We start from the raw sequence: 23,756 nt of genomic DNA, 5'->3' as shown, positions 1-23,756 counted from the left end.
CTATAGTTTAAGGGCAAAGGGGGAGGGGTGTTTTCTTTCTCCCCAGGGGCTGTATTCGGGATTAATGATGTTTGTTTTCATGTTGTTGTGTGTTTTATTCTCCTCCATTATGTCTGAGCCGCGCGTTTCACCTGGCTGTAGACGTGAGCCGAGTGGTTGCCATTAACACTAGCCTTTATCAGCGCTGTCCTCAGCCAGCGCTGATTTCATCACAAATAGCCTTTAATGAGCTATGACCTCAAGCAGTTTATAGGCCATAAAGCACACTTCGAAAGAGCTTTTAGTGCGCCAGAAAGAGAGGTCACTCCAGAAATGACAGAAAAGCCTGGTCATTAGGCCTGTTTTCAGCCTGTTTTCTCACCCCCCCCCCCCCCCTCTCTCTCTCTCCCTCTCTTTCTTTCTATCTTTCTTTTTTTCTTTCTCCTGCTTCTCCTCTCCCACACACAAGAGGCGCATTCACAAGGACCAAGGGTGGAGACGTGTCACTGTAATCAAGGTTGAAGTAGCGGAGCCCTTCTGGGACCCCAAGGTCTGACAGCACACACACACACGTACACACACGTACACACACGTACACACACGTACACACACACACACACACACATACACACACACACACACACACACACACACACACACACACACACACACACACACACACACACACACACACACACAAACACCCCCCCCCCCCCCCACACACACACACACACACACGTACACACACACACCTTCTCCCTCATTCTCCCTATCACACAACGTGCTTTGACACGCTCTTGCTTCCCACCTCCAGTGGGAAAATGTACGTAAATCTTCTCAGTCTGACCTACTGAAAAAAGACTCTCTGTTGAACAATCCTATGGCCTTGTCACTAACACTACACATCAATTCATAAACAGCAATCCTATTTCTTTACAGCTCATGTGGTAGAGCTTACTATTTTAGTGGTAAAAACCTATGGTGTTAATTTGTGTACTTTTCAGGTGCCTGACAGTTTCAGGGTCTTAAGGTAAACCTATGCTGTCAATCATGGTGACACACCGCAAATACCAAGTCATAAAAATGCAAATCACTGTATATTTCTGTGGTTTGCTACTCACATTAGATGCTACTCTGGAATTGCCCGTAAGGTAGAAACCTAGCCTGATCCTGACAATTTATATGTTTTTTTTTTCAATGTTTTTCCAGAGGCACCAAGTAAATGTTGAAACAATCCCAGGTGATGATATTGGATACATGCAAAGTAACAAAAGTTGATCTGGCATGATGAAGCCAGATGAGTTATTATACTGCGGGAGATGAACATCTCAGCCCTTTGGGTAAAGGCTGTTTTGCTCTGCACTTAGCACTGATTAAACAGCATTGCTTGCTGTTTTGTTTCACATGGGAAAATACACAAAAGCCTATTATTCACGTCAACCAGAAAACCTTACAATTCCTAACCAATGTGACATGATTATTTGTGCTATGTGAAGGTAAAAGGCTTGACTAGATGTTCACAAACAGATGTAGCATGTTTATTTGAAAATCGGTTTGAATTCATGAGCCATTTAGACCACAAAATGACAAATTCTTGCCAAAATCCATATCATGTTACACTGCATTGCATTACGCCATAGAATTACCTGCAAGGGAATACATTGCTTCACTCTGATTAATACTTCACAAGTATATTTACATTTTTTTTTACGCAATACCCAATATCCCAAACAGTGTCACAGGAATCCTATGTAGTGGTGTTTGACATGTTCAGTGAGTAGTGGACAATGACAAGAGGGATGGAGGACGTCAGTCCTCAAACGGCTGGAGGGGGATTGGCTTGTGAGAAGATGGAGAACGGCAGGTGAGGCTTGTGCTGTGGCACACATCATTGTCTCTGCAACACCTTTGATGCCCTCCTAGTGGAACCCCATTCCAACTATAGACTGAGGCTAAGCGTCCCCAGTCAGCTGAGAAGAACAAAAGAGAAACATAAAACTCACTTGCCTCAAAGCCAAACAACACTTCTACTGTACCGAATGAATCAAGGTACAAACAAAAGCCCTCAGTCAGTCAGTCAGTCAGTCAGACATCAGTCAGAGCCCCCTCATCTTTGGAGTGCTTGAGGCACATGATGGTTGAAGGTGCCCCGGAGGTCAACCCCACCACCACACCCCCACCCCTCCATCTCTCCTCAACCTTGTGTAGGGAAAACAGGCAGCAATGACTCTTGTTTGGTTACAAGCCTTGAAATGTTTATAGGTTTTTCCACGGGGGCTGGAGGAGAGAATGCGCCACAATGGGCCCGAGAACCGAAGCTGCCTCGACCAGAAGAAAAAAAAAAAGAAGCCCTTTATGGATGTGCCAAATATGAATCACTGTAGAGCCGGATGCCAGACTGCTCTTTCCTGTGTTGCTAAGAGAGCCCCTCAGAGCACTGCAGCAGAGGAGGAGGAGGAGGAGGAAGAGGGGGAGGCAGAAGGGGGTTAAGTGCTGCGGAGAGGAAAGGCTGTAAAGGCCCCCACGTTAGATATGACTCGATGCACCCATTCCCGTGCGCGGCCTGGGTGGTCTGCTCCACTCCTGATTTTTATACAGCCACCTATTAGCACCATTGGTCAGTGATTTATGCAGCTGTCAACTTGGACTTCATCAGCTCCGTACACCCAAGTGAATTGTGGGTATCCAGGCCCTGCGCCCGAACAGTGTGCGGGTGTGTGTGTGTGTGTGTGTGTGTGTGTGTGTGTGTGTGTGTGTGTGTGTGTGTGTGTGTGTGTGTGTGTGTGTGTGTGTGTGTGTGAGTGTGTGTGTGTGGAGGGGGTGGTGGTGGTGGTGGAGGGTAAAATAAACTGTCCTCGGAGGAAAGGGGGGTGGGGGTTGTAGGTTAGAGAGACGAGACAGAAAAAATATATAACAGTAGAGGAAAAACACTCCATGCATACCACCCGTCTTAAGACTCCCCCAATGAATTATTTCCTACCCCCCAGTGTCTGGTTTGCTGGAAATAAAGCCAAGTGGAGAGTAGGGTTTATACAAGGTGCTTTTGGAAGGAGAATAGTGAGGAAGAAGAATTTGAAATTGAAAAGATTTTTTTTCTGGCAAGGGAGAGGGGGATGAGGGCGGGGGGGCAAAGGAGCTGGGATCCAGAGGGATGCCGTTTGTTTACCAGAGCTGAAACAGCTGAGTCTCTCTCTCTCTCTCCTTCTCTCTTTCTCTCTCTCTCTCTCATGGTTAGACTGTCAGGGTTAAAACTTCCACCTGCGCTAAATGTAGTTATCAGGATAAAAAAAAAGTAAAACAATTTAATCTCTAAAAATGGTTTAACAAGACAGCCCACTTTGCTTAAACTGAGCAAGATTTATGTGCTCAGAAAGTGCTATAAATATCGCGCTTTTATAGTTGCCACATTGTTCTTTCAACAATGCTATGCCCAGATGTAGCGCAAGGCCAAAGGGTGATGCTTATTAACTCGCTCATTTTCCCAGCCCCAATCATGCCAAAGAGTCCCTGGCGCCAGGAATAGCAGTACTGCAAACATGGTCAATTGTCTGAAAATTTCAGAGCAGTTTTCCGTACGCCTCACTTGGACCGTTGTTTCAGTGCAACACTTCTACGCAGAAGGGCGCTGCGCAACGTTACTCACAAACAGCAATCATTCCCCCTGCGAGCATGTGGTTAGAGCGTTAACTTTGTGATCTGCGCTCGACTGCGCCGACTCATTACTGTAATGGGAACATCTACAGCTCATAAACATAAAAGAGGCGATAGACTTCGGGGCTTATGAATTATGCCGTGCCAGGCTTCCATACAGAGTCCCCCCTCTCACACACGCAGGGCTCAATTAAAACATGCAAACATTACAGGAAGCCTAAGTGCCCCTCCAGTGCTCATTAAGGGGGAAGGTGTTGTGACCGGTACGGGGCTGCGAGGTAATTGGCCCTCGGCTGGGGCTGAGGATCAGCGGGTCATAGCGGCGCACCTGGAGTGAGTGCTGATTAGCGGAGAGAGAGAGAGAGAGTGAGAGGAAGAGAGTGAAAGTTAAGGAGAGAGAGAACCAGAGGGAGGGAGAGGAGAGGAGGCAGAGAGAGAAAATGAGAGAGAAAGAGAGAGAGAAAAAGAGAGTAAGAGAGACGTCCAAATGTTGATTAATGTGTGTCCCGTTAGAAGTGAGAGCCCTCCTGCCAGTCCACCACCATGAAAACCTCAGCTTTCTCAAGGCTGGTGCCCGTAAACGTTGCGCTCGTTTGCACCCAGCAATGTGGCCCTTTGAACGGGAGGCCCCTGCTTGTATTTCTGTTCATACATGTGAGAAAATACTGGGGGTGATGTTACAGCCAGCAGTTTACTTTTGGTCTGTAGCTGTATGCGTGTGCAACAGATTTACAGACTAAGTGTACACATCTGTGGTGACGTATCGCCATTGTTGCATATCATGGGAAAACCCCCATATGTGCCAGCCAAATGTATAAAATGGTGTCAGGGTCTACGTCGCGGCACATCTTTTCGCCACCATATTGTGCACAACTTTTCGCAATTACACACAGGGTCTGTGATGTGGCCCGGTGTAGCGCACATGCTTGGTTTGAGCACATTCTGTGTTGGGTTAGAACCACATCGTGGCCGAGCTCCGCATACAAAACGCTGGCGTGTGTGCAGGGTGTGACGCGCAGGGAGCCGTGCTCGAGAAAGTAATGCGGCGCGGTTAATTTACGGCGGGTCACAAGCAAAGGTCATACTTTTTGATTTGGAAAAAAAAGAAAAAAAAGCCTCGTTGAGGTCACAGTCGAGCTTTCCAGATGCAAGCGAATGTGATCAAAAAGTTCATAATTAGAACCATATAATTTGGAGACATTATGATATTAAAGATGGCAGCTTGGTTTCCCAAGCAAAACTAACTTCATGAGTGGCTGACCATAATTTAAGGTTGTGTTGTATGTGTGCCCGGGGAAGGGGGAGTCTGGAAAGCTGAAAAAAACACATTTAACTAAGAAATTGTTGGTAGCTGTAAGAGTTTCAGTTTCAAAAAAAGAGAAAAGCTTTGAACACTAGTGTGAGGAGATGAGAGGCCCAAAGAGGAGTGCCAGAATCAGTTTGTCGCAAGGACGAGGTTCTGGTGGCACAAGTGAAGGAACACTGAAATAGTCTCCTCCAGGAACTCCGGTGCAAGCTCAAAGAGAAAGGGGAGGGGATGAGGGAAAAGCAGCCTACAAGTTAGTTTAGCAAAATTGCACATCAGTGTGGTTCTAAAATAGGCAAAAAGAACCTAAATAGTCCATTGGTAACAAGATACGTAGAAATCGCCACCCTATTCTCAACTACGCTTTGTTTATTTTTCTTAAATTAGAGTATTAAGTTCAACCCATGGCCTTGATAAACTCTATCCAGATTGGATTGGAAATGACTCTAATCGAGTCTGATTTATGCGGTTGGTTTTCATTTGTTTTTGCTATGCTGTCGATTTTGCAAATATAGAGTTGAGCCAGGATATCTCACTTTGAAGGAATGATAGTTGAGGATGGCCTGATTATCTAAATTGTTATAAGCTACTATTAGTGGGATACATTTTCAGCATTTATAACATTTCTTCTGGTAATTAATGTCCCTGAAGTTTGTAGTCTGTTTAACAACATATTTAATTAAAAAAACAATATTTCATTTTCATAATTTCATATAATTAAACATGGAAATACCAGAGAGACAAACATTCAAACAAAGGAAGCTCATTTAGGGTGCTATTTCAAATTGTAATACTATACAAGTGTGTGTTCACATCTCTTTTTTAGACTAATAAAATCAAATGTTTTGTGCAACATTAATTCCAAATGATCTGAATATTAAAAGACTGTACAGCTATTCTACTCCTCCCACGATGGCGAGGTGAAATTGTGTTCTGTGGTTAGGCTCCTTGAACAGTCGGTTACTGACTATGTTAGCTCTTCATGTGTATTAATATGTATATAGATATCTCCAATCTCCAATACAATGTATTTTATATTATCTACGGTAATAATTATTCACATTGATAGTTAATCATATTGCATTTGCACTACCTCCATTTGCCCATACTCTACCATACTGACAGCTCTCTGTAGTGGCTCTGGTGACTAGACTATCACTGCACTGCTGTATTTGTGTTAGTTTTGTGTGTACTAGTGTTTTTGTATGTGTTGTATAAGCTACTGAATGCCTACATTTATCTATCTATCTATCTATCTAAAATACATGTACCGTACTGTAGAGGTCTGACATCCCGGCAGCATTGTCCTCTGTGATGCATTTGTCTGCGCACGAGGCAAAGTTTGTTTAGTTCAACGGCCCATTTTGACCCCTGATGGCCAGGTGCCCAGTCAGACATATGGAGAGGACCCATCCAGCCCGGGAGATTCCTGCATGGAAGATTCATAGAGCTCTCTCCAGCTCTGTGGTATATTGCAAGGTCAGGGGTCGTCGGAAAAAGTGGTCTCCCTGCGGAATGCACACTGTCTCTCTCCTCCATTGGCACTCTCTTACTCCATTGACTTATTTAATAACCCCTTGTGTAAATATGTTTTTCTTTCCCACACTTGTGAGCTTCTGTGCTCTTGAGGACATATGCCCTCTTGTGGTCACACTATGAGATGCATTGAAACATTTGAAATTCTTTGGAAATTCTAAATGCTTAAATGAGACGTATTAAGAAGTTGTAAAGGATTATATATTATTTTTGAATTAACAGACATGTGAATGTAAATAGACAAATTGTATATTCACTGTAACATATCATTGTGATAGACCTAAACCCTACACAACAGGGTCGAAAACAGAAGAAAAAAGTCTGTCCTGATATGATATAACATGATTTAAAAGTAATTTTCATATTTTGTGATATCTAAATAATAAACTTTACAAGACTAGAACATTCCTCCTTAACCCTCATGTGTACAAGTAAAGTTAAACGTATTTCAGAAGAGCAGTAAAATAGTTACCTGAAAAACACTGCCCTCTAGTGTCTTGAATGAAAAATTCCTTTTCCCAGGGCCCTAAACAAACAGTCGGAGCCCCTTCAAACTGAACCGTGCTTCCTTATGAAAAACGTGCAGTTACAGAAAACGTAAATTATTACAGCACCTCATTCTCGCAACCGGTTCTTTACAGCCGTAGAGTGAGCTATACCGGTCCTCCTTTCTGAACAGAAAGGAAACCTCAGTTCTTTTTTTTAATTGGTGCTGAAAATTCCACTTCTACCGAGAAACTGATGGCCTCTCTCTCACTTTAATTACCAGCCATCTATAGCAGAGCCAAATGTTAAGTTTTTATTGGCCAGTACTCAGATTCTGGGCAGGCAGCCCACTCCACATTTGGGAGGCAGAAAATCCACTTAATTGTCCTCAGTTAGTCAAGCAAATTGCATTTTCTTTCAGGAGACAAAGGCCTTTCTTATGCTGCATAAGTGACAGAGAAAATATTACGAAAGCAAATTAAAAATATGGGGGGGGGACTTCATGTCCAAGTCAGGAAAGACCAATTCTCCACCTTCAGACATTCATTTAGGCTTTGAATTTTCCAAACCTTGAATTACTATAAAGACCCTTGGGCAAATGCTACAACCCTTGAGATTTCAGAAATGTAAAAGCTATTGAAATTGATATTGTTGTGCATAATCAAAAGGCACTGTCATAAACAGCACAAGGTTCCAATAGGCTTTTGAGTAGCCACATTTCACAAGCACCCAAGGAGTTCAGTGTCCTCAGGAAAATTAAGGTCCAAAAAAAAATACAATGTGCCTCACATTTTCCACATTAAATCATTATCCGACTTAAACGATCAGTAAACAAGGACTTTCCTCACACATTTACATTATATATACATAACACAATAGTGGCTATGAGATGCACTATCTCTGACACGATAAATGAAGGAAACAGAGGTGACAAAGAAATTCCTGTAGCTACTTTTGTAATAGAGTAATACTGAAACACGGTACTCCTGTGGCTGAGAAGAACATGGTACAATACGAGCGCTCAACAAATCAAGATCACAGCAAGACCGTGTGGAAGCCATGGAGTGCAGATATCAGAGCTGCAGCAAACAAATGGCTTGCAGTGTCCCTTTGACCTCCGTGCTCCTGTTGTTCACTCTACCTGCAGAATGTAATTACATGGTGTGAAACCAGCTGACTCAACAAAGAAACATTGATAGGATGTGTGGGGTAGCCCTATGACAAAATACCATTGTCACGCACAGTGGACCAGAGATATGGTGCCGCATCGACAAGCTGAGCAGTGTTCATTACATCAGTAATTCAGAGGTGGTGTGAAAAGGATGGGTACAGATGAATGGTCAGTTTCTGTGGTCAATTTGTTGTCATCTGAAGCGGCGGTTGGTGCTCTTACCCATGCACGGAATAGCTCTGATATTTGATCAAAATCGGTCTATACTGGTACAAATGGGACAGAAAGGCTATGGTTTACTTTTGTAATGATGTGCTGAAATGAGAAAAGCAAGGCATAGGTAAAGTTGGGATGTCAATAAAATAATAATAATAATAATAATAATAATAATAAAATGCATTTATGTAGCACTTGTCAGGTACAGTGTATGCACAAGGTCCTTTTATGACATATTACAGCACCTACACATAGGCCAACACAAATATAAAGAACACACAGGCCAACACAAATATAAAGAGCACAGCCATAAAAGCAGAGAAGAAAACAACACCATAGAAATCTGTAAAATAGATAAACTAAACATAATAAATAAAAGAGGTGAAACAAGCATAGAATGAATACGTTTAAGTAGACATGAAAAAATAATAAATAAATATTAGACAGACAATGAACATCTCAACAGAATATAGTATAGAACAGGGCATCAAATAATAAACCATCGAACATGCAAAAAAGCAAGCTGATAAAACTGAGTTTAAAACATTTATTTATTTGATTGTAGCTTTGATTCTTTGTCCTCCATTCCCTCAACTGTCTGAGTTCCGAACTATAAATCCCCAGCAATGCTTGCTTGGTTCTCATGACTCCCAAAGTTTATAGACAAGACAAGCAAACAAAGTATGACAGTGTACCCCTTCATTTTGTCTGTGTCCTTGTGTCCATAAATCAATCATGAGGGCGTCACACAAACTCAAACATTGTGACGTCTTTGTTTATGTATGAACCATGCAAAGGGGGTGACATCCAGCCTCTCAAAATTCAGAAATGATAAAGAACTTTGTTCATGTAGGACATCCTGTTCTTCCAGTACTCTGAGAAGTCTCACGTCGCTGTACTAAAAGAACATTAAGTGTTTTGCAACTCTTAATTAAAAAAAAAAAGAAGTAATGATTGACAGTAATGATTGGTCTGCTCATTTGACGCATGAACAGACCCAATCAAAGAGTGTACAACGCTCAAGCAAAACACACAATCAGTAAGATGATCAGGTGACAAATCTCCCAATGTGTTCTATATGCGTCACATCACTGTACAAAATGAATAGTACTTCCTGGATTTTCTTTTCACTTGACAACCAATGTATTGCCTTTATTTTTTTCCCCCAGTGATCACGTGTTAAGCAGATTTTCTGTAAAATGTCACAGGGACCAGATGTGTCTGCCACAGCCTAAGTCTGCGAAGAGACAAGAAAAGTTCAAACCGCAACCAGCATTTCACCAAAACGAGCAGTGCCGTCATATTTTCAGCAATGAGGCAGTGGAAGCTGGTAAACACTTCTGTGCTTCATTCACAAAGTCAGCAAACAAGCAGGCACTGTGGTCCCTGGAAATTATTTAATATGTAAAATGACCTTGTGTGTTGTGAGCGCTCGAGTAAAATATCTGTTAGGCTACATGAAGTATGTCACATTAGAGCAAAGACGGGAAAATATCTTAATGACACAGATTCAGTTATTTAGACTGTGGACTAATGATGAGCTACAAAGGACAAAAACACCAGTTGGAAGAACCAGATAATTGCAAGAATAGTCTTTTATTGTTCATTTTATCCCATGACAATTCCTTTTGCTTGCTTTTCAAGTCAATTCAACTGGAGCCATTGTAGAGAGTCGTAGTACTTTGTACTAATATTGAAACCACGTTCCCACTTGGAAGTCCCTTTCCTTGAAGCTGCATACTCTTAATTCCTACGAGTAGAAAGAGCCATGAAAGAGAGGGCGCTTCATCTAAACATACACTACTTTAGCCTCTGTGAGTCAACATCACACTGTCAGATTCCATGTTGATGTACCAGATCTGTGGCACCAAACCGCAAAAAGCTTGGGAAACAAAGCTAAAAATAACAGAGTAAGACTTTAAAATTACTATTACAGTATAGTGTGAGGAAAATAATCATTTAAATTCATGTCTGAAAGCAGGACAAAACACAAACGCTTTGTTCATATTCCTACACATGAGTACGTCAACAAGCCTAGCTGACAAAGGCTCCTAAGGGAAGCAGGTACTTGAGGCTGATTTGGCAGGGGGTGGTCAGGCTTAGTAGGTAGTAGCGGTTGGGTCTCAGAACTCCCCCTCTGCGTTGCGGGAGCGTAGGTCCTTGAGCTGCCTGAGCCGCTCAATGCAGTCCTTTACGCTGCGTTCTCCGTGGACTATGTTGTCACGTGTGCGCACGTTAACGGTGTCGCTGGTCTTTTCCTTCTCTCCCACCACTAGTCACAGAACAGAGTAAAGTCAAGGTCAAAGGGATAGCTTTCAATTTTCGCAGACGGTCTAACTAACAGACATAAACTCCAGCTGGACTAAAGGAGAATTGGTAGCTGTAATCCCTTTAAATTTCTATTCAAATTCATTCCAATACAATTCAATTGTATTAATATAGTGCCACATCAAATTATCTCTCAAGTACTTTACATAGCCCAGGGCCTGAACCCCCCCTGGAGCAAGCACAATGGCGACAGGGGCAAGGAAAAACTCCCTGTTAGCAGGAAGACACCTTGAGCAGAAACTCAGCTCATAAGGGGGGGCCCATCTGCTTGGACTCTCCCGGTTTGAGAGGTAGACGGGGGGAGATGAATGCAACAGTAAGATTGTTTTCTTTAGCCCAACCCAGAACTAGACCACCTTCCAAGTGGTGCGTTCTTGAGCCTCACAGCAAAGGCTGTAGCAGTAGATGTGGTATTGTCTGGCAGCCTGCAGATGCACTCACCAAGGATGAAGTTATACTGGGCCAGCTGAGCATTCCGGATTTTTTTGTTGAGGGTGCAGCCAGGGTCCACATCCACGTCCGCCATGAGACCCACACGGTGGAACTCTTGCCGAACCTGAAGATGTGGGAGACACAGACACACACACACACCACACACACCACACACACACACACACACACACACAAGCAAGGGAATGTTCTTAAAATGATAACCATGTGTTGTGCCAACTGAAAAAAAGCACACACAAAAATGTGGGTGGAAGTGGTGCTAATTAACAAAAGCAACACAGGTGCAAGTCCACAAAACCGACCAACCTTTTCAGCGTATTCCTCACAAGTGGGTCCTACAGGTACGACCATCACCTGCCGTGGAGACAGCCACAGAGGCCTAGAGGGGGCAAGGAGCAATTCATTATTAAGAACTGGCAGGTTGTTGCCTGTTTCCCATGCCACACACACACACACACACCACACACACACACACACAGAAACACACACACACTGGATAAGCTGCAGCACAGAGAGACGCAAGGGATCTTTTCAAGGGAACATTCTTATTCTACAATTACACAGTGAAGACCTGGTAGACATCTTAATCAAATGGACAGCTGTTATTTAACACTTACCATTTCCCTCCGTAGTTTTCAGTCAGGATAGCCATCATTCTCTCCACCGAGCCCAGGATGGCTCTGTGGATGATCACTGGCCTCTTCTTGTCATCACCATCATGGCTACAAGAGAAACCATACACATTTAAAACAACTGTAAAACATCTGTTTCCAATACTGACCACATGGTGTCACTAAAACGTCACAAACAAAACATCCACCACGATGCCTGTGGCTGGTGACTTTGGCTACTGCGATGATATGATTCACAGTGCCAGAAATGTGTGTTGCATTAACCTTGGAAACATGGTTTTAAAAAAAATCTTTCAGATGTAAAAAAAGAAAAATGAGGGAAAAAAGTGTCCTTGGGGATTAACAGGCTGAGATCCAAAAACAGAGGTGTGTAGGCAGACAAGTAAGCCTTTGAGAGCACACGAACATGAAATTTCCACCTGACTCAAAGCCAACAAATATTAGAAAAATAAACCTGTCTAAACAACAGCATGGGCAGCTGGGGCCTGTCGTTTCAGACAGACATCTCAAACCGCCATCTCAAAGGGTTGGCCTCTCTCAGACAGCGAGATGTACCTGACAAAGGAGAGATTGAAGCGGATGGGCAACTGGAAATCCAACTGGATGGTGGCACACTGGTGGTACCTGCCAATGGCATCCTTGATCTGAATGTCAATCTGCAGGGGAGATGAATTGGCGCCCAGAGAGAGAGATATATTTCTTCGTGCAGTTGTTAGCGTAGATGTAAAAACAGTCTGTATGTTCATTAGCAAAGGCAGATGTTCCCTTCATACCTTTGGCCCATAGAAAGCTCCGTCCCCTGGGTTCAAGACCCACTTCTCTCCAAATTCATTCAGACTGTTTTCCAGTTGCTACAAAAACAGACAAACAGACACATTAATAAAAATAACTTAAATATATAAAAAGAAAAAGCAGACTTTGATCTGCGAATGGCTTTTCAAGTGCTTGGGATTAGCAGACCTTTAGTCTGCCACATTTCAAACGTACATCTGTGAGTAAATCTGTGAGTAAATCTGTGAACTGTGCTACTGTCACCTTTAAGAGGATTTTCTGTTAAATGTCACCTGTACATTTCCCCTCCCCCACCTGACATCTGATTTAGGTAGGGCAGGCATTTGAGAGAGTGACAGACAGAAAGGAGGAGAAGGAGGAGGAAGAGGAGGAGAGATAGAACATGACAGGCGCCTGAGATCTAAAGCTTGAGCAGGAATGACTGACAGGCCTGGTCTACCTTTTCTGCCTGGTCCCAGACCTCCACCTCTCCCAGGAACTTCTCCGGTCGGGTGGAGAGGTTCAGCTTGAACGTGAAGCCGAACACTTCATAGACGGTGCGCAGGAAGTCAAGGCAACCCTTGATCTCGCTCTCAATCTGACGGAGAATAAAGAAATGTGCCATGCATTCACAAATTTACATCAACAACAAGGTATGTAGCATTGATTTCACCTTGACAACTAAGGCAGAATGCATTTCATTGTTTGTCCATTTTTTTTTAAAACCAGTGCGTCCATTTTTTTCCCCTTAAAAAGGTACCTAGTCTTCCTGCCTGGGCTGAATAGTGTTGTAATGGAAACATGGCTTGAATATTTTGGTAATGGTAGGATATCTGATGCAGGCAAGGCTGACGTTCTGTCAGAACCCAGCCAATCACACTACATCATTTCTGTATTTAAATCACTATGAGCGCACAAACACGCACAGACAGTAGATGTCTGACCTCAAAGGACTACAAAGCACCTAATAGAAATCATACAGGCATTATATTGTAACTTTACCAATAATAACGATCACTGATACTCAGTACAAATTGTCCTCAATTGTACAGTTAAACTTTAAAGACGGCCCTGGAGCCTAATAGGGTTTGACGAGGGTCAATTGGAGGATTTTCTTCTTGGTAGTCCGTCACTGATAGCCCCCTCTGGATAGCACGTCACCGCTCACCTGGTCCATGGTGCAGAAGATGTGGGCGTCGTCCTGCTGGAAGCGGCGCACGCGGGTAAGCCCTGTCAGCGCCCCCGACAGCTCGTTGCGGTGCAGGACGCCAAAGTCCGCCATGCGCAGAGGCAGCTCCCTCCAGGAGCGTGGCCGGTGGTCGAACATCAAACTGTGTGTAAGAATGGGGTGTTTAATACATTGCTAGTCTACAGCTGTAGCAACTTCAGGGTTGACAGAACCTTGACTGGTACCTTGGGTTAATGCCAATGCCTAGATATTCAGGACAAACTTGTCAATTAGCTAATTGCAGCCAAGCGAGAGCACTAACAAATTGCTTCATTACTAAATCATCACTAAATCAGCGTAATCGACTCGACGACTGTTGGTTTAAAGCTGTTCATTAAAGAGGCTGCTGGCCCTGCTCCAGTGTTAGTTCCGAAGAGTTAAAGGTCTTACCAGTGGCCTGGGCAGTTCATGGGCTTTAGAGCGAAGGTCTCCTTCTCCGACTCGAAAGAGAACATGTTGTCGCTGTAGTGCTGCCAGTGGCCAGAGGTCTGCCACAGCTTGCTGTTGTAGATGTTTGGGGTGATCACTTCCTGGAAACCCCGCTTCCGGTACTCGCTCTGATGGGTAGATCAGCAAAAAAAAAAAAAAAAGGTGACGACCAGTACGACTTTTACACCACATATAACGTTCACCACACAAATTTACGGGAGGCAGCGGAGTGCACAGTCATTTTAAAGGAAGGACAAAAGAGCTGTTCCTAGGCCTGTGAAGACCAAGGCACTCACCCTGATGAACTGCATGAGAGCGTTGTAGATGTACGCCCCTTTGGGCAGGAAGAAACAGCTGCCAGGGCTCAGGTCGTGGAAGAAGAACAATTCCTGCTCCTGTGTTAGTAAGATGAGGGAGAAGGAGAGAGAAAGAGAACAAGAAAATGACAGAGAAAGAAAAAAGATAGAGAGGAAAGGGAGAGGAGAGGAGAGGAGAGGAGAGAGGGCGAGGGAAGTCAGATTAGTGGTCCCCCCATCTCTGTAGTGACAAAGCGCTCCCCGGGCGCCCATCAGCGCTGCGGCCAGGCAGATGGCACATTAAGGAGGCTGACATCTGCATGCTTTATGGAGGCACCGGCAGGCCTCCGCAGCAACGTGACGCCCGCCGTGTCACGCCACACGATACGTTGCAGCATCACTGACAACCGGACGGACAGGCGACCGGGATCGCCCGTCGCCGCAGTGCTGACAGCTGGCGCACACGGCCATTATCGCATCTACAGGTCCCCGTGTCCTCTGCTGTGCCGTGAGCCATGTGTCTCTCTGCCTCCACACCCAGGTCATATCCTCCATTACGAACACACACACCATCTATTTGCCCCTTACTTAGGCTTACAGGCTAATAGACACACACACACACACGACTTTATTGGATGCTACTGTAAGTGCTCCATCAATCACTTGATAAGTAACGTCTTGAAAGAGGTTTTTTTTTTTTTTTAGTGGTAAGCTTTTAATATGTGCTCCTTTATGAGAGTGTCCAGATGCTCACTTCTAATTAAAAAAAGAGGCAAACACATTCTGGATGTTTCAGGATAAGGACGGCACACCCTAAACTACGACACCAACTTGGCCTGGTTTACGATGATGACACCAAGGCTCTAAGAAAGATGCTCCACGTGCACAGACCAAAGCTTATGACAATCTTTTGCTCTTATCCCTCACGAAAAGTCATCGGACAGGTCTCAACACCCTTTGTGCGTATGTTTTCAGTACGTACTCGGCCCAGTTTGCGGTGGTCTCTGTTCTTGGCCTCCTCCTGGAACTTCTCCCACTCCTTCAGCATCTTGGGGTCGGGGAAGGAGATGCCGTAGATCCGCTGCAGACTCTCCATGTCTGCCTTCCCCTCCCAGTAGGTGGAAGAATTCTGTGAGGGTTAAACAAAAATGCTTTGCTTTACAGGCATAATCATACATTAAGTGTGTGTGTCTGCAAGTGTGTGTGTGTGTGTACATATTTTAATACTAAAATGTCTCCCGGATGGATAACCTGTAAGCTAAACTAACAGCAATGTCTTCTTCTTCCACTTATCCTGTCTTCATGAAATCAGCTTAGTTCAAATTTGTATTTGTCAAGGCAACATGTGCTATGTACCTTATGGATCTTTAAGGCCTTGATCTTTCCAGTATGTCTCACATGAGGACCTCTACATAGGTCAATCAAAGGACCACACCTAGAGAAAGGGTTTGAGAAGTCAAACACAGGACAGAGAAGAAGTCGTGTCTGCTGGATATGTAAAACAGACTTGTATCAAATACAAAGCAGTACAAGAGAACAGTATGTAGTAGTCCATCAAACCTGTAGACAGTGGTGGTTGGAGTGGTCACCTTCTCGTTCAAGATCCTGCACTTAAACTTGTTGTACTGTAGGGAGAGGGAGAGGGAGAGAGGGAGAACGAGTGGTGGGTTGCGGTGAGAGAGGAAGCAGAGAAAAACCAAAAAAAACAAATGTCAATTTCTCTGCTTTGAAAGCCTTCAGAATATGCCATCTTTTCAGGGCTAGATAGATATGTTTTTTTTTTCTTCATGCGAACGGCGGGAGAGCTACCTTGAACATTTCCAGGAGAGTCTCCTTCTTTATCTCCAGCCTCTCAAAGGGCTGCTTCTCCTTGATGATTTTCTTACACAGGTTCTCCAGACCGGGAAAGTCATTACTCGACACCCCTCTGCCAGACAGAAAAAAGCAAGAGGGCGAGCAGAAAGGGAGATGGAAGGGGAGATGGGACAAACTTTACCAACTTCAAACCTCAAAAAAGATAAACCTTCATTAATAAACATGAGCTCTAAGACCCCAAAGTGCGAAGTTGAACAGCGAGTAAGGGAGAAAAGTGTGGGGAGTATGTTTCTAATTAAAAAGCGATCCAGCACTGCCCACAAAGTGCACATCCAATAAGCTCGGCACCCTGTTCCTTCGGCCGACAGATGGAAACCACAAACAAGGTGCTTTCTGACAGCAGAGGTATCTCGCAGGATACAATTAGCATAAAATGACTATCATTGGGAGGTGTTGCCATTGCTAATAGTCACCTACACTAATTTCCACAAGATTACGCCTGAGGAAATGCAGGAGTCACCGAAAAGGTCAAGTTAAATTGTTTACCGGTCCATTTTCTCTGCCTACAGTCTCCTGAATGTGCTAACTGTGGAGTCTTTGTTATGGTAATTATCTGGAGGACATTCATTTCCTGCCATGGATTTATCTTGTCTTCAAAATGTGACCTTTTCCTCAAGGCCCTTAGAACACTTTTTCAAACTGACTTACTTTTTATGCCCTGCCAAATTAACGTTGAGATAATCAGAACAATAATGAAAAATACACAATAAGCCTGTTAAAGTAAAAAGTTGGAAGATCACTTGATGAACTGCAGGTTCAGACTAGCAAATAGCCTAGGATATGTGGGCTTGTCTGTGAATCATCGACTCACTCGGTGTCAAGGAACATGTCGTAGTAGAAGCCGTTCTCGATGGGCGGCCCGTAGCACAGGCAGCCACCATACACCTTCTCCATGGCCTCACCCATGATGTGGGCACTGGAGTGCCAGTACACCTGAGGGGGCAAACAGCGGAGTTCAACAATCGGGCACATTTCGCCACAGAGTGTGTAAACACACAGACTGGGAGTACTGGGACATTACTTCAGGCACTGTTCTCATCATAACACTGGGTCATAATTTCAGGCGTATTGACATTCACAAGAGTGAGCAGAAATGTTATTAAGTAGGTTATGTTAATTTAGAATAAAAAACAACATTAATGATCTCAGTTTTTCACAGTTGAATGCCACCTTTTACTGCTATAAGAATTTCGAAATATGCCAAGTCTGGGATAGTCTTAATTGCAGTTATCTTTTTAGGTCTCAATTGCTGAATAATAAAGAGCTCAAAGATGGAGAGTTCATCTAAAAGCATTCTATCTTTATTAAAATCTACATGGGATATAAAAATGCTCTTGTTACTGTTCTGGGTAAGTTTTGGGTGACCTCCAAATGGGCCACAGGCTGCAGCACATGTCTTACAAATGTGTGCTTAGAAATGTCTGACTCACTTTGCAAATACAGCAAGGAGGTAATACGAGACAATAGTGAGTAGTTATTGGCCAAAACAAACTAAGAGCGGGGTTTAAGCCCTGCATACATTTTACAGATAACATGTCCATGTTTTCCAGCCAATGAAAGTGGGCCTTCTAGTGTAGCTACTTCTCTCCATTAAGCTCACACCTCTCCATTTAAACATATGGGTTAGCAAAAAGAAATTCACTGCAAGGGATTACATCTATCTCTATCTGTCCATCCATCATGTATGTAAAACATCGATCTCTATCTGTCCATCCATCATGACATGTAAAACAGGCAAAACAGCCTGTGCTGTAAATAACTTACAGCTTGAGCTTCTTCATCGTCAAACTTGAGGAGCTGCAGGCTGCAGTCCTGCTCTAAGGCTCTGTCCAGGTCCCACACATTGCCGTTCACTTTAGCAATCACAGTGTTATCAGCAAGGCCTTGGCTGTTTAGTGGGAGACCCAGAAAAAAAAAAGACAGTTAAGATCACAGGACACATTCAACATGTCTGAGGTTTTGCACTACAGCCAGTTAACACTGAAAACCACAGGAAGAATGAGATACCTTTAGCTTTGGACCATACCATCCGGCTTTAGAGGATTATTACCCTATGAAAATCAACTAATTCATGACTACTCAAAAGTGAGTAAGTGCCAACATCATTATGTGCATCTACCATCAGATAGAAAGCAGAAGTCACATCTTCAACACTGTTTTCAATACCCCTCTACTGTAGCCCTAACTATTGTAGGTGTTTAAACCACTTGCACCAGGCAAAAAAAAGTAGCAACAACCAAACCCACTTTGCTTAAAATCTCCTTTGCAGTTGCTGCTATATTCCTAGTTCACTGCAGTACGCTGGACAACACTGGGTTTGGGTTAACACTGGTGAGAAAGTAACCTTCTTCTCAACCTGCTTCTTATGACTGCAGATTAACTGTAGGAAGGGGCCACCACCTCACCTAATGCCACAGGCCACTGTGTATGGGGTAGTTTTCCAGGTCTCCCCGTCCACCACCTTCCCGTCGGGGAGGGTTATCTTGATGGGCTTGCTGTCCTTTTCTGCCCGCTCAGCCAAGAGGGTGTCATGCTCAGCCTTTAGCTTGTTATACATGGCCAGGCGATCTTCGATATACTGGGGAGGGGGGTTGAGCTGTGGAGTGGCAGAGAGGGAGTATTTTGGTATCATGTTTAGCATTATCACAGCCCAGTTACCTGAGAGGCACTGACTCTTTGTGATACAGCATACAGTCATATGCTGTGTATCCCACATTCAAAAAATGTTCCCACAAAATGCAATGATGAACACTAGAATGTACTATTACTACTACTACTACTACTATTACTACTACTACTACTAAGTGAATAGGACACACACAAGAACACAATCCTGCACACCTTTATGTGGAAAATCCCTTGGTGTGAATCTTTATGAGACAATGTTAGTTGAAATGCATACCGACCACTTTACAGAATGTAAACAAAGGTAGGGCAGAATGCCTGTTCGATGGTAGTAGTTCTGGTACAACTCGGCCACTCACCTCTGTTTTGCCTGCAGAATCCCCAGTAGCGCCCTTGCTCTTCTTCTTCCCTCCATCTTTACCTCCTTTCTGTCCAGCAGCACCGCCCTGCCACCACATTCAACAATACCATTAAGGCACACCACCCCAGTTTAATTCTTTGTGTGCAAGGTTTCAAGTGTGCTCTGTGTGTGCGTGCACAGCTCCACCCAGATGTAAGCCTTTAGTTACTCAAATACAAACACAACCTGTAGAATAGGCTGCCTAGTAGTGTGACGAATTTGACAGCTGGGTTGGTCAGTGTGACTTTAGATGGCTGTTAACACTCAAGAAACTAGTCGACATAAACGATGCGAACACATATCTTACCATTGTGTTTTAGAGAGCAGGTTAACAATAATGTTGTTTCGTTGACCAGCTGTAGCATAATTGGTGGTTGCATGACATTTTTTGTATTCGATTGATACTTTACGCAGACCAAACCAACCAAACACATACTACACACCTGACAACTACCCCTTACATCTTAACTGCAAAGCAACCAGGTGGTAAACAGAGTAACAATGCGGCAGCACCACACCACATGCATTGATAGCATGTTTTCAATGAGATCTTTGACGGCTAGCTAACCTCGCCGGCTAGGTTATTTAGCCATCAAATGGACGGGGCATTACCTTCTTCCCTTCCTCAACTTGCAGCGCATTCATCTGCTGAGTAACTTTCTCGTCTTCCATTCTGAAATCACTGATATTGACAGAAATGTACTAACAGAAGCAAACTTCTGCTAAAATTACAATACAAGAAACAACCACCACTCTTGTCTCACCGGCATGTACATATCCCGGATATGATGATGCTTTCGTTTCATCGCCAATGCTGATGCAACACTTGCAGTTAGAGGCGGTCATTACCTGATTGACAGGATTTCTAGCTAATCAGAATTGAATGAGTAGACTTAACGTCGGGTCGCAGGGGGATGATGTAAGGATCTCTTGCCCTCGTGCAATTTAAACGATATTAAATTATATACTCTTGGCTGTTTTGTGTTTGAGTAATAACATTAATTATGTCAGCAAGTAGGAGTTTTGAGTGTTTGTGTAATAACTGTTGAAATATTTTAAAAGAAAAGCAAAACAATTAAAGGCACCCAGTGCAACTTTCGAGGCTTAAAAATAAACATTCAATTTCTAGTCTTTTTTACAAATAGTAAGCTTCAATAACTCCATACCATTACATATCGACATTCAAGGAGCAAAGATGAGACGTCGTTGTGTGGTGAGAACTGATAGAAAATCGATAACAACAACAATCACCGCCATTTTCTTGATTTTTTTGTGACCTACAATAAATAAAGCAGGATTCCAATCAATGGAAAAATGGCCTCTCCCCACCGGCGATTGTTGTTGTTTACGATTTTCTATCAGTTCTCACCACACAACGACGTCTCAACTTTGCTGCTTGAATGTCGATATGTAATGGTATGGAGTTATTGAAACTTACTACATGTAAAAAAGACTAGAAATTGAATGTTTATTTTTCATTGAATGTTTATATAAAGTTGCACTGGGTGCCTTTAAACTATAATATTACAAATAAGAATTGTAGGCTAAAGCCCAATTTATGGTCGTCCGTTTACGCAGACATGGAGACACGCAGAGGCCTCTCCGTTGTTGAAAACCCTCCCTGAGTAGGCCTACCTCTCCGTGGCCTGACGCGCACCTACCAAATTTTGTAACTATCCCTTGAAATGACGTGCACCTCCCAAATTTTGTAACTATCCATCGAAATGACGAGACCCCAGGGCTGTGATTGGTCCAACCCATGCTGTTTACCTTGTGGGTAGTAGCATGCTAACATTAGATAGATGACTCAGACACCTCGCAAACCCTCTCAGGGGTATTTTTCAGTTTCAATAACTGGGTTTTACACAGCACTTTGTCTATTTCTCTGTAAATAAAAACAAATCAAACAAACAACTTTTATGTACAAATACGGCCATCTACAGAGTTCAGTCTGCCATTTTTTTTGTATTGCTTTGCGACACCCACCAACCGACGTAGAACTATAAAGGTGCCGTTATGCTTCTACGACTGCGTTACTGCATTATCACGCAGTTGCTTCGAAGGAACCCTGAACTCTTATAGTTTCCATCGATTGGGGGGTGTCTCAAAAAAAAAGATGGCGGACCAAACTCCATAGATGGTCGTATTTGTACATAAAAGTTGTTAGTTTGACTTTTTTTTGCTTAATATTTTTTAAGTTACAGAGAAATAGACTGCAATGTAAAAACCTAGTTATTGTAACTGAAAAAAATCGTGTGACGGGATTTGCGAGGTGTCTGAACAAGGGGGTGCAACGGCGGTCTCTTGAACGTCCGCACAGGAGGCCATAGGACGGAATAGCTTCCAGGAGGGATCAGTGGTACGTTAGGTAACGTCAGTGATCTTCACAATCGTTTACACTCTTATCTCGCGGAAATGTTGACGGATTTACAAATGACTTGATTTACAATCGTCATTACCTTGGTAATAATTCTGGATGCTTGAACATGTTGAAATGGGCAGCTTAATTGTGTATCACGGCTATTGTGTATCAGTCATTTTACATCAATTGGCAGAGGCATAATTGTTCTTTCTTTTCAATATAACTTAAGTTGCACATAATAAAACTGAAGTTGCACATGATTTCCAATCGGGTTGGTTTGTTAAACATCTTACATTATGATTTCGACAGGAAATTGCTGACTTTATTGCCAATGAAGATGCCATAATTTTGTGCAGCCTGCTCTATTGAACGCTCCCTTGAAACGAGACCTGTCAGAGACCTGTCAATGTTATTTTCATATGAAAACCCATGTTTATAATTCTTCATAAGTATGTAGTGCCATAAGAAATATCTTACGTTTATAACAAACCAACCCGTTTGAAAATCGGTTGAAAATTGAGCAAGTTCTGGTTATTTAAAAAGTACCACTACCAACACAATGTTAAGGGGGAGTGAGCTATTCCGTCTCAAAATGGCCGAATTGTGCGGACATTTGACTCCGTCGGCCAGCAACGCGGGCAACTTATCTAGCCTTTATCTAAGATATCTATGTGTCTGAACCTGTTTTGGACCAATCGCAGCCCTGTGGCTAGCTTCGCCTCGTCGGATAGTTAAAAAATTTCGGAGGCGCAAGCAGGCATGCAAGAGGTGCTCGGAGGGGGTTTGCAATGACGCAAGGGGCTCTTCTGTGTCTGCGTAAAAGGCAGACCATAAATTAGGCCTAAATGTTCACGAGTCCGTCGCAGCAACTGCATGACCACGCAGTAACGCAGTCATAGATGCATAACGGCACCTTAAGTCGTATGTCGGACGTGAGAATTGGTGTGCATCTACAGTAAATACAGTATTTATTTTTAAAATTATGCAATAATCACATTGCAAACAGTTAAAATGACTGTCACACAGGTTTCATTAGGCTACTCCATTGAGTGTAGATGAGTAAACACCATGAACCAAAATCATGCTATGCAGCATGTTGTTGTGCAGCTTCTATTCTATCATATCATGAAGATTCATATCAAGCCCTTTTCCATGAACATGTGACATTATCAATCTTTGAAAGATCTGTTCAGAGCCAGTGACCCTTCCTCTCTCTCCAGCTGGTAAGAGATGAAAAAAGGCAGAAAGCTGAGTTATGCCTTGGGCATCTGGGCATCATTCCACAGTCCCTGTCATATTTCTTCCCTTTTCAATTTATATTAATGAATGAGGTCCGCAAGGTCATCTGCCTGATAACTTATACAGTAATGAACAAGATGAAAGGGCAGTAAACACCCACAGAGTTTTCTGTCATCTGTCAGGAAATTAGTTATTTCGGCGCAACTTCTTTCTTTCTTTTTTTTCTCGGCCAGACCTCTGGCAGTATTGCCTGGGATGTATGGTGTTACGATGATGAGAAAATCTGTCCTGTGGAGCACAGTGTGTTCTGTGAGAGGAAGCAAGCTCAATCTCCTCTTTCCTGACCCCAATAACTTGTACAACGTCCGGTGAGAGGCACCAGGGCACCTGGTCTGACATGCCAAATGGTCAGCAGTTACAGCAGGATATATTGCAGCCTGAAATTGCTTTTACATCAGCGTCATTTGGCAGACACTGGGGGTGTGCTTTGTGTCAATTAAAAAGAAGTAATTTTAAAGCCATAGAAGAAATGTGGAAAACTATTTAAAAATATTGTCCATGGCACTTCCTTCATAATTACCAAATATGACCTTTCATATTTTGCTCTTGTTAAGAAATGCACACATATATTGCTGTTGATCTTGTAGCATCTCCTCAGTTGAATTATCTTTATTCTGAGATGTCATAAAGTAACACCATACAATATGGGCTGGATTCAATTACTATTGGCACATTTTCAACTGGCAAACTGATAATATAGCTTTCTGATTAAAGGA

At 43.2% G+C, this 23,756-nt stretch overlaps 1 protein-coding gene across 1 annotated transcript; it reads right to left on the bottom strand.

Moving 5' to 3' along the window:
• Positions 1–9,922: 9,922 nt before the first annotated feature.
• tars1 (threonyl-tRNA synthetase 1) lies at positions 9,923–20,139 on the bottom strand. The gene is made up of 19 exons (XM_080852237.1): positions 19,992–20,139; positions 19,339–19,425; positions 18,760–18,950; positions 18,119–18,242; positions 17,166–17,287; positions 16,289–16,406; positions 16,040–16,104; positions 15,836–15,914; positions 15,462–15,608; positions 14,480–14,578; positions 14,145–14,311; positions 13,695–13,857; positions 12,987–13,124; positions 12,529–12,606; positions 12,311–12,411; positions 11,741–11,845; positions 11,430–11,502; positions 11,115–11,229; positions 9,923–10,617 (listed from the first exon to the last, which is right to left on the bottom strand). The coding sequence occupies exons 1-19, from the start codon at positions 20,049–20,051 to the stop codon at positions 10,469–10,471; spliced, it is 2,181 nt and encodes a 726-aa protein (XP_080708363.1). The 5' UTR covers positions 20,052–20,139; the 3' UTR covers positions 9,923–10,468.
• Positions 20,140–23,756: the final 3,617 nt, after the last annotated feature.

The sequence above is a fragment of the Sprattus sprattus genome (genome assembly GCF_963457725.1).
Source record: "Sprattus sprattus genome assembly, chromosome: 15".
In the NCBI taxonomy this organism is placed as follows: domain Eukaryota; kingdom Metazoa; phylum Chordata; class Actinopteri; order Clupeiformes; family Clupeidae; genus Sprattus; species Sprattus sprattus.
This window is presented reverse-complemented; position numbering and strand designations above follow the sequence as displayed.

Excerpts from the sequence above, each read along its gene's own strand:
- tars1 (XM_080852237.1), bottom strand. The coding sequence starts at position 20,051 with ATGGAAGACGAGAAAGTTACTCAGCAGATGAATGCGCTGCAAGTTGAG. Across the intron at positions 15,915-16,039 it reads CCAACCACCACTGTCTACAG|GTGTGGTCCTTTGATTGACC; the intron begins GTTTGATGGACT and ends CCCTTTCTCTAG. Across the intron at positions 13,858-14,144 it reads ATGAACTGCCCAGGCCACTG|TTTGATGTTCGACCACCGGC; the intron begins GTAAGACCTTTA and ends TCTTACACACAG.